The 14907-nt window shown below is 42.5% G+C and overlaps 1 protein-coding gene and 1 long non-coding RNA gene across 2 annotated transcripts; both read left to right on the top strand.

The window, feature by feature from the left end:
- The first annotated feature begins 8731 nt into the window (after positions 1 to 8731).
- Positions 8732 to 11066, top strand: adra2a (adrenoceptor alpha 2A). Its single transcript, XM_047576567.1, has 2 exons — positions 8732 to 9014; positions 9191 to 11066. Exon 2 carries the CDS (start codon positions 9399 to 9401, stop codon positions 10623 to 10625), a length of 1227 nt encoding a protein of 408 aa, XP_047432523.1. The 5' UTR covers positions 8732 to 9014; positions 9191 to 9398; the 3' UTR covers positions 10626 to 11066.
- Positions 11067 to 13223: 2157 nt separating this feature from the next.
- Positions 13224 to 14368, top strand: LOC125004351. The gene is made up of 2 exons (XR_007112323.1): positions 13224 to 13616; positions 13700 to 14368. It is a non-coding gene; the product is annotated as an uncharacterized LOC125004351 (long non-coding RNA).
- Positions 14369 to 14907: the final 539 nt, after the last annotated feature.

Genomic DNA, 14907 nt, shown 5'->3' with positions numbered 1-14907 from the left:
TTTTTTTTTTTCCTGAAGTGTTCCTTTACAGTGTCACTGAAAAATTTCTGTATTTCTGTGCCAAAATCAGTGTAGTGAAAACAAGTTCTCAAAACATCTGTGCAACGGCACAAAACTATACGAATGTTTTTGGTCATTTTTGGAAAATATGGGGAAATGAAGACTGGTAATTTGCTTTGACTTTAGCATATTGTTCATAGATATAGACTTGCGTAGTTGTATTTTGTGTGTGTGTGTGTGTGTGTGTGTGTGTGTGTGTGTGTGTGTGTGTGTGTGTGTGTGTGTGTGCGTGCGTGCGTGCGTGAGTGTGTGCTGGGGATGAACTGTGTATGGATGTTTGTCTCTATCCAGTACAACACCGCCCCCTGCTGGCGAATTAAGTTCTTGGTTTGCAAAGGTCGAGGCTGCCTCCGCTTCTGTAATAATTATTAATAATTACAATAATAATTCTATGAGCTTTTCTTCCTAGGAAGCGTCATGTCCTTAATGACACTGGTCAACTGAATGTTGATAGTCGCGTCGCACCGATACTGTCGCCTCGTTTGATGAGACTGGAGCGCAGTCTCCTTCACACCTTTGTCCTCAGCAAAGGAAATGACCCGCAGACATGAGAAAACTCTGAGCCGCATTGACCTCCAGTTCCTGGTCCTCCTTCAGCACTCATGCAGTAATGTAGGCTATATTTATTTCATCGTCCTCCTGAAGCTCTCTTGGAGGAGACGACAGGTGTCACTGTATCCTTGCGCTTTGTGTGCGCCCTCATGAAACAACCAGCTAGGTGTTTATCCAAAAACAATAGACCGGCTTATCGGGCCGATGAGAAGCCCGCGTCTCTCTCTCTCTCTCTCTTTCTCTCTCTCTCTCACACTCTCTCTCTCTGTGTGTGTGGTGTGTTTGTTCCTTCGCAGGTGGGCGCATTGAATATTCACCCACTTCCAGCAAAAAGCCTTCCGCGCATTTGTCAAATACTTCGTGCCTGATGGCTTTCAACAGGTACCAATCATAGCGGGGGAAAATTGAGTCCCTAACAGGCCATTAAGCTGCTGTCGGAATACATTCGTGCCAATTACCTGATCCATCTTCTTGTCTGTCTCTTGAAGGGAGTACGGGGTCAGTGGCACACTTAGGTTTCCGTGGGAACAGGTGTGAGTGACGTCACCCTCAGGTACTCCTCTAAAGGAAACACTGACAGTAAAATACTAGTACCACTACAGTAGTAAAGCAGGGTCTAGTTAGTTTAATGCAAATGGAAGAAAAACTCTTACGGTTTCATTTAATGCCTGATAGAGGCTCCTGATAGATTTCAGATGTGGTGCCGACATTAACTAAAATACTTTTATCCCCTCAACACATTTTTTATTTTTTATTTCCTTGTAAAAAAAAAAAAAAAAAAGAAAATTCAAGAACTGTTCTGGGAATTACTGAATTGGACATAAACACATGGCATTCAACGAGGTTTTAAAAGATAAAACTGAATTTAAAAAAAAAATAAATAATCTGAATAAAAGATGCACTCAAGGCCAGCCAGACAAAAGGCAAACATACATACAAGTAAGTGGCTCCTCAGCTGAAAACACAAAACATAATAAGAGAGAGCTGAATGGAGGTCAGCACTTCGCTGTAACGTCGTCGTCCTTGATCTGTAAACATATCATTTATTAACTTCATTAAGGAGAGAGTGGCAGCAACACACTGTGAAGATTTTCACAGCTGCAGTGAGGACCATTGTGATGCTGCCATCCCCGTCCTCTGAGTCAGACTTTGTCCGGCACACTCTGATGATAAGCGGTGAACGCTGTGTCCTCCCTCAGCTCAGCTGTTTCGGGACTTTCCTTATCCAGCTCACGCGCCCGGAGTGTCTTCAAATCTGGCACAGCAGTGGAACACAAACACAGCATTAAACAGAGCTTTTGTGGTAAGAGGGGGAGACTGGAAGTTTGGACCGAGATTAATCTGCCCGGGGTATAGAGTTTACACTACAATCAATGGACTTCTGACAGAGTTATGAAAACAGTTCTTTTAGATTTGAATTTTGATCATTACCAAGTGCCTTGATATTATTCATTATTGTTAATCTGTTTAATCACAATATCCCGCTGGTTTAACGTTGACTCTTAAGGGGTTGGGCCAAAAGTAAAATAATCAAACATTTATTTTGATATAATTAAGTGGATCTGAACTAGTGTGTGAGTATAAATCTGAAGTTAACAGCTGATTTAAGACGGGTACAATTTGTGTTGAAATTAATAATGAAATGAAAATGTGCAGTTCATCTTCCTCATTTAAAAACCAAATTGTTACAAAAACACAGAAATCAGCTATGGAAAAAATAAATAATGATTTTGGGAGATGAAAGCTGAATGTCAGCTGTTCTAGAGACCTGTGATTTAATGCAGATTGTGCATTTTAAGAGCTGCTTGGCTAAGGATGTTTTGTTTGTGACAAGGGTAGGCATGATTAGCATGAGCTTCAGCTTTTTGATTATCTTCATCCCTCATTGTATTTTGAGTATGTTGAAAGTAAATTCCATTTGTTTGTGGGGGGCTGACCTGAAGTAGTGGACACTTAAATAAACCCATTAGTTGTATTATATCTTCAAGTAGTAACAATTCAAAGTGAACATCTTGGCTCCAAATCACATTGTTACATTTACTTTAAAGTTTGCATACTGTTTTTTTGTTTCTTGGTAAAGTCAACAGATTTTACGGTGTATAGGTTTGAAAGAAAGAGATGGTGTGATGAACTTCTGATGAACTCGTTTTTGAAAATGTCATATGTCTTCCATTACCAGCCACATCTCAACACTGTGGATAAAGTAAACAAGACGGTGCTGTTTTTGATGGACACAATGTACGTATCATTTGACAGCTAAGCATGATCTAGTTAAACAACGCTGCGTTATATGACGGGAAAAGACATGAGCTTCCCGGGGCAAAAATGACATCAAGGATTATTCAGTGAATATTAAATATTGTAGAACTATCAGCCTTAAAGTGGCCACTTTAACTACTGCAGTAAGGTCCAGTAGTAGTAGTGAGTATCTATAGTAAACTCACTTTTAAATCATTTTACATTATTGTTCCCTTCTATTTATCCCTTCTATTTATATTATAAGCCATGGACTGAAGGCTTGCTGGGAGCCACCAGATTACACTGTTTGAGCCGTGACTGTTCTTCCTGTCTACATGTGCCCGTGTCCATTAATAGTCCTGTCTGTGCCGTGTCTGCATGAGGCCCCTTTAAACTATTTGACTTTCTCTCTCCACCGAGTCCTTCATCTTATGTTAGCAGTTCAAGCACAGAGATTGGAAAAGGACAGACACAAACCCATCGTCTCTCTGCTTGAAGGACATATCGATTTAATTTCATACGGTCTCTGTTTGAGCAGAAAATATTTAATGAAGCGTGAGTCTTTTGTCTTCAGTTTACCACTTGGCCTGGTGTCTTTTTGCTATGTAAAGGTAAACTCTGTCATTACAACCCTTTTAATACTGGGTTAACAACAACAACAATAACACAATATATAATACGCATATAGATATGTATAGAAATGTAGATACAAAACATGTTTTTTCCAACTGCGTACTCCGTTAAAAGCAGCTTTTCAGTTATCAATTTTCATTATACTTTTAAAAGAGCTTTTATTTTGTGGCGTTGTTTTATTCTTGTCATGTTTTGTGCTTTGCTGTTTTTGTAAGGCCTTATTAGAGCTTTAAAATGTGGCCACAAATAAAATACATACGTACGTTGGTGCATATTTAAAAGCGAGCCCAATAACATCACAGAAGCAGAGAAATCTTACCCGCTGTGTACGCCAGATCCTGTTCCCGGCAGATGTGAAATGCTGCTGAGGGTATCTCTGTGTTTTTGAGCTGATGATCATGTGTGTGTGGCCGCCTCCAGGAGGCAGCCACAACGTGTGGGACTCTGTCAGTCATGGATGGCCAGGGCGACTACGGAAAGGAGTGTTGCACATGAAACACCCGCTCAAATTTAAATTAGTAAGTGGATGTGACAGCAAGGAGGACAGAACTCACCGACAGCTGGGGATGTGTGCTACTCTTGTCTCGTAGGCAGTGTTAACAGGCTGCTTCTCATTCGCCTTGTTAAAGATTTACACCGCCAGCCAAGTATAAACATCTGTAACAACACACACATATGAAACAGGGCTGCAGGACACTAATCTTAATTAATAATGATACTAATCTTAATTTATAATAACTTTATTTAAAAAATTGACAATTATACATTCAGATAAGACAGTTTAGCGCAATTAAATAATATCAAATGAGGACAATAAAAGCAAAGAAAGCAAATTCACCCCAGTTCAGATAAACAGGGAGATGTTGGTTTGTTTTAAAGTGTCTCATTTTAGTTCAGGGGCCACATTCAGCTGGACCAGTAACATAACAGAATAATAACCTATAAATGATGACAACACCAGATATTTAAAATACAGGTATAAGTAAATTAGGAGAATGTTTATAGATGAATTTCTTTGTAAGAAAAATACGTGCAGTTTGGGCTCATGTTGTGTTCTGTCCACTTCTCTGACTAAAACAGTTTACAAATAATGAAGACCAGTTATTTTAATTGAAAAATTTGTAGCATTCTGTGTAATTTTCTCACTTGCTGTGGGACAGTTTTGGTCCACGGGCCGTACGGGCTGCATTTTAAAGGATATGTTTTAAAAAGTGTGTCTGGTATCCAGCTCTCTGCTGCGGATGAACACTAACCTGTAAGCTGAGGACAGAGGCTGAAACAGGGCTAAGGTGAAGTGGACTTTTTCAGATTCATTCACAGGAATAAATACTGACACTGTTTAAATCTGGACGGATTTGAGCTATAAAAGGTTCACGTCTTTGCCCCGTCTGGCAGAGGCAGATCAGATTTCCGGCTCTGTGTTCCGTAAAGCATCTTTGTAGATCATTTATATGGTTATTGCTATATAAATGAAACTGAATTGAAATCCTGGTATAAATGGTACAGAAGAAACACGGCAGGTCTTATCTACACTGAAAGTGAAAGTTGGAATAATAATAATAATATTTTTTTGTCTCTTCTCATGAAATGACTGTCACAATGTGATTTATATGAAGAGGAATAAAAAGAGGAATGTGTCTGAAAACAAATTTCCACCTTCATGGGCAACAGTGTAGATGTGTGATTCAGTTTTCCAAAAAGTTTTACTCCTCTTTAAGTGGGATAAGGCCTTATCTGTGGCATCAGGAGGTTAACTCAGTTTCATCTTTCCATTAGGAAACATGCGTGTTTTTCATAATTATACTGATACACTTCACTATATTCTCTAGACAGAAAACCTGCACCAGTTCTTGATGCCGCAAATCAAATACGTAAGAGGTGAACAAAACACACACAGAAGTGGTAACCCTAAAACCAATGGTGAACAACAAAAAAGGTGCACAGGTGTTGTTGTGTTGTCTTGTTTGTTTGGGTCTATGAACCATTGTTTTGAGTTTTTCTAATTTTATCAAATCAAAAGCTGTAGTTCCTTAAATATGTAGAGTGTGTGCACCAAGACGTTCTTCAGGGACACTTTATGCGGAAAGAGAAAAACAGCGGTATCATGTCTCACATTTTTACATCAGTAATGAGCTTGTGATGCAATAGAGCCGACCAGCTGATGGCCAGGGACACTGACGATGCCACACACTGCATCACCGTTAAACACGTTAGAAAACCTGTGACGTTCTTCATCTGCAGGAGGTCTCACTTATAGCACAGATACGGAGGCAGATCGAGGTATGAGAGGGCATGATGGAGAAGTAGGGAAAACACTGGTCAGAAATAACAACCATTGTTAATGATTTTTGGGGGAGGGTGTCAGGGGAACATCCATGCACCTCGGCATTAACCTGTCAACCACATGACTGATGAGGCGGAGCAGGCAGCGCTACCAGAGACGTAATGTACTGAAGTAATTCCCTAACACTTACCCTAACCATAAGCATTACTACAGTAAGTGCCTACATTTACGCCAAAACCATGCAGCCTTAACAGGTTTTAACCGTTAAATTGTTGTGGAGCCCACACAAGTACAAAATGGTCCTACAATGATAGCGTTTGGTCCTTTTCCTCCGTACAATATAAAAAAAAAGAGGAAAAAAACAACAACATAAACACACATGCATTCTTTTCCCCAAAGCATCTGTTGGTGCGTTTGACTTTCCCTGGACAGGTCTGAGTGTTATAAGTACGGCAACTGTCATCATCACAGGAGCAATAAGAGGAAAATAAATTCCATATGTCCACAGTAAGTTGAGGCTCAACTAATCCACAACACAATCAGTGCGTTTACATGCAGAGCTTAATCGAGATATGCTCAAAATTCAACTTTCTGACTACAGCCCTTGAGTCTGAATGTACGGACACTAACTGGGACCTTGTGATTAAAGCTGCATGGAGGGTTTCAGTAATGTCACTGACATCCTGTTAAAACAAGCAGCAAGGCTCATCCGCCCAGGAAGAGATAGCGGCGCTGTGTCAACCAGACACCGTGAAAGCTGATGAAATTCAGAGATTATTGTATGACTGGAGAGAAAAAAAAAAGAAGATATGAAGAGGGTGGTACCAAGCTGAACTTTGAGCTCTGACACAGAGCTGGATTCACCATGCGGCTTGAAATGTTGACATGGATAATATCTCTTCAACCTGATCAGTCCTTCTGATCTGACATTTCCATTTAGCCGTTCATACACAGATGACAAATGAAGATCTGATCAGAAAACAACTGAAGAACTTTATTTACAAAAAGAAGAAGAGGAAGAAGAGTGAGAAGGAGATGATGAAGTCGGGGAGCAGAAAAAGAAAAAAGCATACTGAGAAAAGGAGGAAAAGGAGGAGGAGAACAATAAAACGATGATGAAGACGTGTAATGAGGATGAGGAGGAGATAAGGACAAGAATAAGTAGAAGGAAAAGTGGGAGGATGAGGAAAAGACGAAGAAAAGTAAGGGGGATAAAGACAAGATGATGAAGAGAAGAAGAAGAAGAAGAAGAGCATGTTGTTTCTGGGTTTGTTCGTGCGTTTAAACATTTTTTAGAACTGTTTTGCTACCTCCATGTTTCTGTTCCTCCTGGGAACACATGTCATGTCCTCATGTTTACCTCATGAGACACAAACATGCTCAGAAAGAACTGATTTATTCCAACCAGAGAGAAACGATCAGATCACATGTTATATATATTTATATTAAATGAATTATCAAAGGAAATCCCTCCTCATCTGCCCTGAATTAGGCAATGAATGTTTATTAGTGGAATAGTGGTGTCTGTGGGAGTTAAAATGAAACATAAACTGCAGTCTGTGCTGAACATTTTCAGTTGCTGGGGTGCAGACCCACATAATGTGTACGTTCAATTTAGCCGCTAAATGTGATGTGGTTAAACAGCTGGAGCCATTAAAGTTAAGTAGTTAAATACTAAAGCAGCAGGTCAGCTGTTCAATTGAGTTCATGACTTACATGGATACGGCAGGTTTCCTTCATTATCGTAGCTTAAAAATAATGTTACAGATGACATCTGGCTTACCAACAGCCGTCGTCAAACACATTTCAGCATGAGGCCACACCTAAGAAACGCTCCCCCAACAACGGATTCACTCTTCACAGTGAGTAATCTCCTCCACCTGCCCGTGCCACCGCTCCAGCATCACTTTTGTAAACACCAAATTACACTGTCAGATGAGTGCGTTGAGCAAACAGGATCAGAGAATCAGCCTGAGCCCTGCTCCTCACAAAGTTTGGGGAAGTCCCCCATGTGTTCAGCACAAAGTGTAAAAGGTGGCTAAATAAATTAAGTTTGAACAAAGTAATAAAATGCCTCTGTTGATGTCCACATGGTGTGGCTGTGGCTGCTGCTTAGCAACAGAGACTAGGAGACGCACTGCAAAAAATGTCCGTTCCCCCCACATCCTGCAGCTCCCTCTGTTTATAATGTTTCTGTCTGAAGAAAGAAACATCTTACGTCTCCAAACTGGGACACTGGTTTCCAAACACAAATGAGGCCCAACCTTCACATTTGTGCTATAAATGAAGTTGGCCGGAGTAGCTCACCTTTTATTATGTGTTTGCTCAGTCCATACACGGTTCTTATGATCATGATTGTAAGGTGTCTGTTAAACGTAGAGCACTGGCATCACGTCAAGTGATTTAGTCTGGCTGAATTCATGTGAAAATGTTAATAATTTAATAAAATAAAAAGCTGGTATCTTGTGTCAGTTAAAATGTTTTGTTTTTTTTTTTTTAATCATGGTTGACACGTGTTGTTGTAATAAAATTGAACCTGCGCATGTGTTATGTATATAAATGACACTTCAGCGTCACGTTTGTAGAACTAACCAATGACATTTTGCACCGTTCTCGTATTTTAATTACTATTTTTTAATATGTTTGTAAAAGTGGCATTTCTCCTGACGTTTTCAGTTGACTACCTGTCATTTTATCCGAGTCCTGCAACTCTATGTTTTCTATATATGCTCATGTTCATGAATGCAAATGAAATTTGTTTCTCCCTCTCTCTGGTGCCCTGTTCTCCCTGTAATTACTTCTGGACTCAGCACGCTTGCAGCCGAGGGTGCTGCCTGTGTCAGATGTTGCCAGACAAACATGGCATGGCACGATGCCAGTGTTGACACTCTCGCGGACGCACGGTGACCCAGTGAGCGGGACACTTTTTGCAGCGTGCGGGCTATAAAGAGAGGGAGTGGCGCACTGGTTAACACTGAGGAGAGAAACTCCACACACAGACAGGAGCACGGCAGCGCCCGGGATAACGTGATTAGCGCTCTATTAGGTCCGCTCCTGAGCGCAACTAGATGGAGCGCAGAGATCATTGTGTGGGGAGAGAGAGGAGACACAGAGGAAACGCTTCATCCGTCTCATGGATCTCCTTTGCTCCTTATTGATCTGCGTAAAGAAGTTACCCGCCGCCAGTTTTTTTAATACCCGTCCGTCTCTGGCATTGGAGAGGTCGTGTCCGCGCTCATACGCACAGGTAAGACTATTCCGCTCTTTATAGGGCTTTCCCCCCCCTCAGTGTTATTCAAATTACTTTTCCGATGTCTGAGCCAATTCTGTTAGTAATTTAACAGATGTGTCATAATTGTTTTCAAATAGTGTTAATAACTTTGAAGGATCTGATTTTTACCCCTTGTTGCCTCATATTTTCAGATCAGAAGTGACACCCTTATAATCAGTGAGGGTTTATCCTTGAGGAGGCAGTACACAATGAAAAAGAAAAATCCGGGAAAGCCTACGAGGAGTGATTCAGTTCGTTCCCCTCTCAGTCCTGCTGCGAGCAACTAGCTCCGTCCTTCCTGTTGGATGATATTTGTTAACCTCAGGTGAACTCACGGAGGAAGCAAGACAATCTGCTCCGATGGAGTTTAACGAGACCAACCAGACTGCTCCAAATCAGGCCCCTTACAGCCTCGAGGTGTCCCTGCTGCTCACCGTGCTGGTGGGGATCATGATTCTGTTGATAGTGTTTGGTAACGTGCTGGTGGTCATAGCTGTGTTTACAAGCCGGGCCTTGCGGGCCCCGCAGAACTTATTTTTGGTGTCCCTGGCATCGGCAGACATTTTGGTGGCAACCCTCGTGATGCCTTTCTCCTTGGCCAATGAGCTCATGGGATACTGGTACTTCGGTGAGGTGTGGTGTGAGATATATCTTGCGCTTGATGTTCTTTTTTGCACTGCCTCCATTGCCCATCTCTGTGCAATCAGCTTGGACCGCTACTGGTCCATCACTCAGGCCATCGAGTACAACCTGAAGAGGACGCCACGTCGCATCAAGTGTATCATCTTCATTGTGTGGGTCATAGCAGCAGTTATCTCCTTCCCACCTCTGATCACCATGGAGAAAGACATCGGCAAGGACAACCCTGCCTGTGAGATCAATGATAATAAATGGTATGTCATCTCCTCGTGCATCGGCTCCTTCTTCCTCCCTTGTGTCATCATGGTGCTGGTCTATGTGCGGATCTACCAGATCGCCAAAAAGAGGACGAGGGCACCACCAGGAGATCGGAAGCGGAACCTGCCCAAAACGGCCACCGTTGCTGCCGCCGATCAGAAGAACGGCCACCAGAAGCTGAACGGTGAACAGGACATTGAGCTGAAGGAGGGACTGAAAGGAGAAGGGGGAGCAAATGAGGAGAAAGGTGAAGTCAATGGGGTGGACCTTGAGGAGTCATCCTCCTCTGACCACAAAGTGAACAATCCATGCTCGATTAAAAAGAAATCCACAAAATGCAAAACCAGACTGAGCCAAATCAAACCGGGGGACAGTGACATCCAAAAGCAGGTGCCAAGCACCAAGGGCAGCCGCTGGAAGGGACGCCAGAACCGGGAGAAACGCTTCACCTTCGTCCTGGCCGTGGTCATTGGAGTGTTTGTCATCTGCTGGTTTCCTTTTTTCTTTACATACATGCTGAAGACTCTGTGTGTGACCTGCCAGGTACCTGAGACCCTCTTCAAGTTCTTCTTCTGGTTTGGCTATTGCAACAGTGCTCTGAACCCTGTCATTTACACCATCTTCAACAACGACTTTAGGAGGTCGTTCAAAAAGATACTGTGCAGAAGGGACACTAGGAGATACGTGTGACTGTCTCCATCTTTATGTACATACTTCTTTTTTTTACTATATTGTGCATAAGGTGTAAACACATTGACCATTGTGCATATATCACCGGTTTGTGAGAGCTCTAGGTGTAACTGCTTGGAAAGGCCGGGGCGAGCTTTACATGCTGCATCTTCTTTTCAAAACATCCACAGCTTCAACACAGAAAACAGTAAAAGTGAAAACGTGTTTTTATCGTAACTGCTATTTTTATTTTTTTATAAGAGTAAAAGTGAAATCCACGACGTGTATTGTATTTTCTAGTACAGTATATTGTACAATGACTGTCTAAATATTTGTCTCTATTTCCGTTGTTATGGACACAGTATTGTACCATTTTGTATGAAATGACGACAGCGGTTAGGATGATGATGCTGACTTGTGGGAAAAATGCAGAATAAATAAAAACCCTTTCCTGAAATTGTCTCAAGGACCCATGTAAGATGTCTGATTTGGTGACGTCATCTCATTACATTGCTGACACACATTGATTCACATACTTGTCCTACACATAAACAGCCTCTCAAGAGGCTCGGAGGATGGGGGAGAGGCAGAAAGGAAGCCGCAGAGTCACGAGCAGGCACTGAGAAGATAATCGGGATTTAAAGGAGAGTTCCCAAAGTGAAAATCTCTTTTACCCGCCATATGTGAAGGCATGAAAGCGTAGAAGCAAAGAGTCCTCTCAACAGAAAAGTGCAAATTCACTGGTCTGTTGAATCTGACCTTTCCAAGAGATTAACAAGAAGCTTAGATCTTAATGAGCCTGAACAGAACATGTGCAATGTTCTTTAGGTCCCTGGATTAATAACTCTTAATGATAAGATGGGGCCCTTTTGTCTGCGATATCAGATTTCCAAAATTACATTCTTAATCTTTTTTTCTTGCCAAAGTGTGTGTTTTCGTAAGGCTTCAGATTTCATCAATTTCTGAATCAAGTCTGTATGATGAATACAGCTGTAATGAGAGGCACGGGAAGCGGAGAAGTAACGGTTCATTTGCCGTCTTGTGTTACCACCATACGCGTCATTAAGTTAAGACACAGAGCCTGTCAAACCAGAACCTGATTGACTGGTCTCTCTCTCTGTGTTTGCTTTGCTCCCTCTACGAAGTCTAGATAGAAGAATGAGAGAATAAAACAAAAGAGTGACTATCATCTGTGCGCTGAATACAAAGAAAAGTGCTCTCCCCAGCCGATGGAGAGTAACTAAATGGATTCCTATTGACAGTCAGAGAGGCAACAGAGCAGCACCATCTTCACAAAGCTAAATGGTCCTTCTGGGAGTTTTTCTTCAACTGTATACCCAGCGACTCATCCAGCAGAGCCTGATGTATACTCATATTCAGTTGGTGGAGAGCCTCCCCGTACGTTTACAAAATGTGTAAGTGCCGTGAGTCTGTGAGAAAGAGGGAGTGTATGTGTGTGAGAATCTGCATGTGTATTTGCAGCACATATAAACACGGGGTGAACTCCCACTGGACAGGCCAGTTTGTAGTCGTGCTGAAACTCCACGTTCAATTTAAATTAGAGCAGAAATTTTGTGGGAGGCATTAGGATGTAGAAAAAAGATTACTTCAAGGAAAACAAATCCGGGCCTTCATTGTTGGACCGTTGGCTGGAATATCTCTTGGGCTTCACTGTCCTGATTACCAGTAGCCACAAACCAAAAGTAAAATATGTTTGCAGTTTTTGCTTTGTGTATAAATATAGATTCAGAACAAATCAGCAGCATTCAACACTTCAAGCATGACCCCAGAAATTCCCAAGCGTTGGCGGGAGCTTAATTTAGATCCTGGTTCCTCTCATGAAAAGGGAGATAGGGGACCTGAGCTCCTCAGGTGGTCCCCGTTTCCTGAGGGCAACCCCGGTGGTAGAGATGCATATGTTAATATTTAGTATTGAAACAACCTTGTAAGTATAATCCAACACTTACACGCCCATATTTACAGTACATTGACTGAGTTACTGGTTGGTGTTACCATTCCCCCTCTGTTTCATAATTTCTTCCTTGAGCAACCTCTGAGTATAAAACTCACAGGCTTCATTCTGTGGTCTGACGGCCTTGACCAGTAGTTATAATGCCTAATATCATTGTTAATGTGGGCATTAGCATGGTATTATTATTAATGTGTCTGTCTCATCTCAGCTTCTTCGTGAGAGAGGGTACAATAGGCCTCATTCCGTGGGAAAATACGTTTTTAAAGCAAACCTGTCATTTTTTTACCAACATAGTTGCGTATTCTTCCTATTTCTAGAGTATTCTGTGGAAACAGTCTGTTGTAGCCTCGTCTGACCAGTAGCCTGCATAGTCTGATGTTATTGTTAATGTGAGCAACACACTCTGCAACTCACATTAGTGATTGTCATTGCTGAACACAAACATTAATTAAACCAGCAGTAACCCCTATTATGGGGGGCAGTGGACACCTTTGTTAACAACGGTGACATAGTGTATCACCATACTTGTAGTTGTTTTTTTTTTTGCTTGTTTGCACATCTAGCAGTCACAGTGCAGCATTAGTATTCTCTTTGTGCTGTGTTTGTGGACAGCTGGTGAATATATGCATTGTTCATTCTACTGTAGCAGCATATAATTATGCGGCTGGGCGTGGCCAGGAGCCAATTATGATGGGGTCGTGGATAAAAGAGCGGCCCCTCCTACGCCTCCTCCCTCTGTCTCCCGCTGGCGTAATTTCCGGGACGTCCTGTGTGGCTGCAACAGGTAACTCCGGGGGCCGCGTACGTTTTTGCCAGTTTTGTATTTGCGGGAGCCTTAACTATTTCTTGTGCTGTGACAAAGGGGCTGTGGGTGGATTCTGGCTCCATGTGGTCTCCTTGTCTGGTGCGTATCCTCTCTCGTTGTGCTGGATCTCTCGTTATCAGTAGTTTAATGTAGTGTGGTCACAGGTAAATGCTGGTAGCGGCTCGCTGCTCTTGCCTCGTCTCACTGGTTGCATGAACAGGTGCTGTACCATAAGGTATGTAGTTCATTCTTTCTGAGTCTAACCTGTCCTGTGGGGGGAGCGATCGGGTATTTAATTTCCTTTTTTTGTTTAAGTAGGATCAAGTCCATCACCTCCATTGGCTCCCTTCCGTCTGCATGACCTCTGCTGCTTTGTCCTGCTTCAAGTTCCTGTCCGTCCGTGTAGCTGTTTCCCGGTTCGGGTTTGGCTGGCTCCGGCGTGCTGCGGTGCTTTGCTGCCGTCCGTCCTATTGCGCTGGTCGCCCACCTGTGGTTGGGTCGTTCGCCTTCGCCGCGGCTCGTAGCAGCCCGTTCTCGGATGCCAGCGTCCGCTCTTTTTTAGTGAGGGTTTCGTGACCCCTTTTATCTGGTTCACACTTTCGGATTTCGTTTTTCATTCAATTCCGATTGTGTTCAATTGATGCTGGCGATTTGATTTGTATTAGCAGTTTTATCATTTTATCTGGTGATATTTTAACTTTGTATATTTGCTGATTATATTTGGTGCTTTTCTTTTTGTTTCAGGGGCTGACGGCCTGTAGTGGTGTGGGTGATCGTAGGAGATCCTCCTGTCTGCTGTGCCGTTTCCAGGGATGTGGGTCGTTCACGGGTGTGCTCTTTTCACGTGTGTCTGGGGGAACTTTTACTTTGGGGACCCCTCCTTTCGCTTGCCCTAGCTACTTTTAGGCCGAAGCCCTTGATTAACTTTTGTTTTTGCATTTTCTTTTGTTTGGATCCTTTGTATTAATAAAATATTATTGTGACTAATTTCATGGGCCACGTCTCTTGCTTGCCGAGCAACGGACCTGTATTGTGTAAAACCGAAGATCTGGTAATAGTAATGTCCTTAGGGGGAGTACCTGAGGTGGCGTTGTCTGGCAACAAGTATACTGATTTCAGTGTAAAATAACTAAGTACAATTTATTAGCCCTACCGCTCCGCCACACTACGCTTGGTCTCCACCAAACTCCAGAAGGAAATATCTCAATTAGTTCCTGTGTGTTTGCTGTTTGCCGCTGGGACGGTTTCACTGTCAGCACTGCATTGCATCTGATACAGCAGTTATGTAAATGATAACGGATGCAGCAGCTGTAAATTCATGTTCAGGGATGTTAGTATTTGCCTTTATTACAGGTGATATATTTCTGTGTATACTTGTGTCACCTCGTCCTGCTATTCCTCTCTGTCTGCTGGTCTGTACCTTCCACATCAACAAGCAGCAGTGATATCATTAGGCGGATGTGCTTACTGACAGCCTATTGGAAGAAGCCAGCTGTTGAAGTCAGCAGACCCTCTTCACACACACA

The sequence above is a fragment of the Mugil cephalus genome, chromosome 2 (assembly GCF_022458985.1).
Source record: "Mugil cephalus isolate CIBA_MC_2020 chromosome 2, CIBA_Mcephalus_1.1, whole genome shotgun sequence".
Classification (NCBI taxonomy): domain Eukaryota; kingdom Metazoa; phylum Chordata; class Actinopteri; order Mugiliformes; family Mugilidae; genus Mugil; species Mugil cephalus.
The sequence above is the reverse complement of the archived record's forward strand: the minus strand, read 5'-3'. Positions and strand labels throughout refer to the sequence as shown.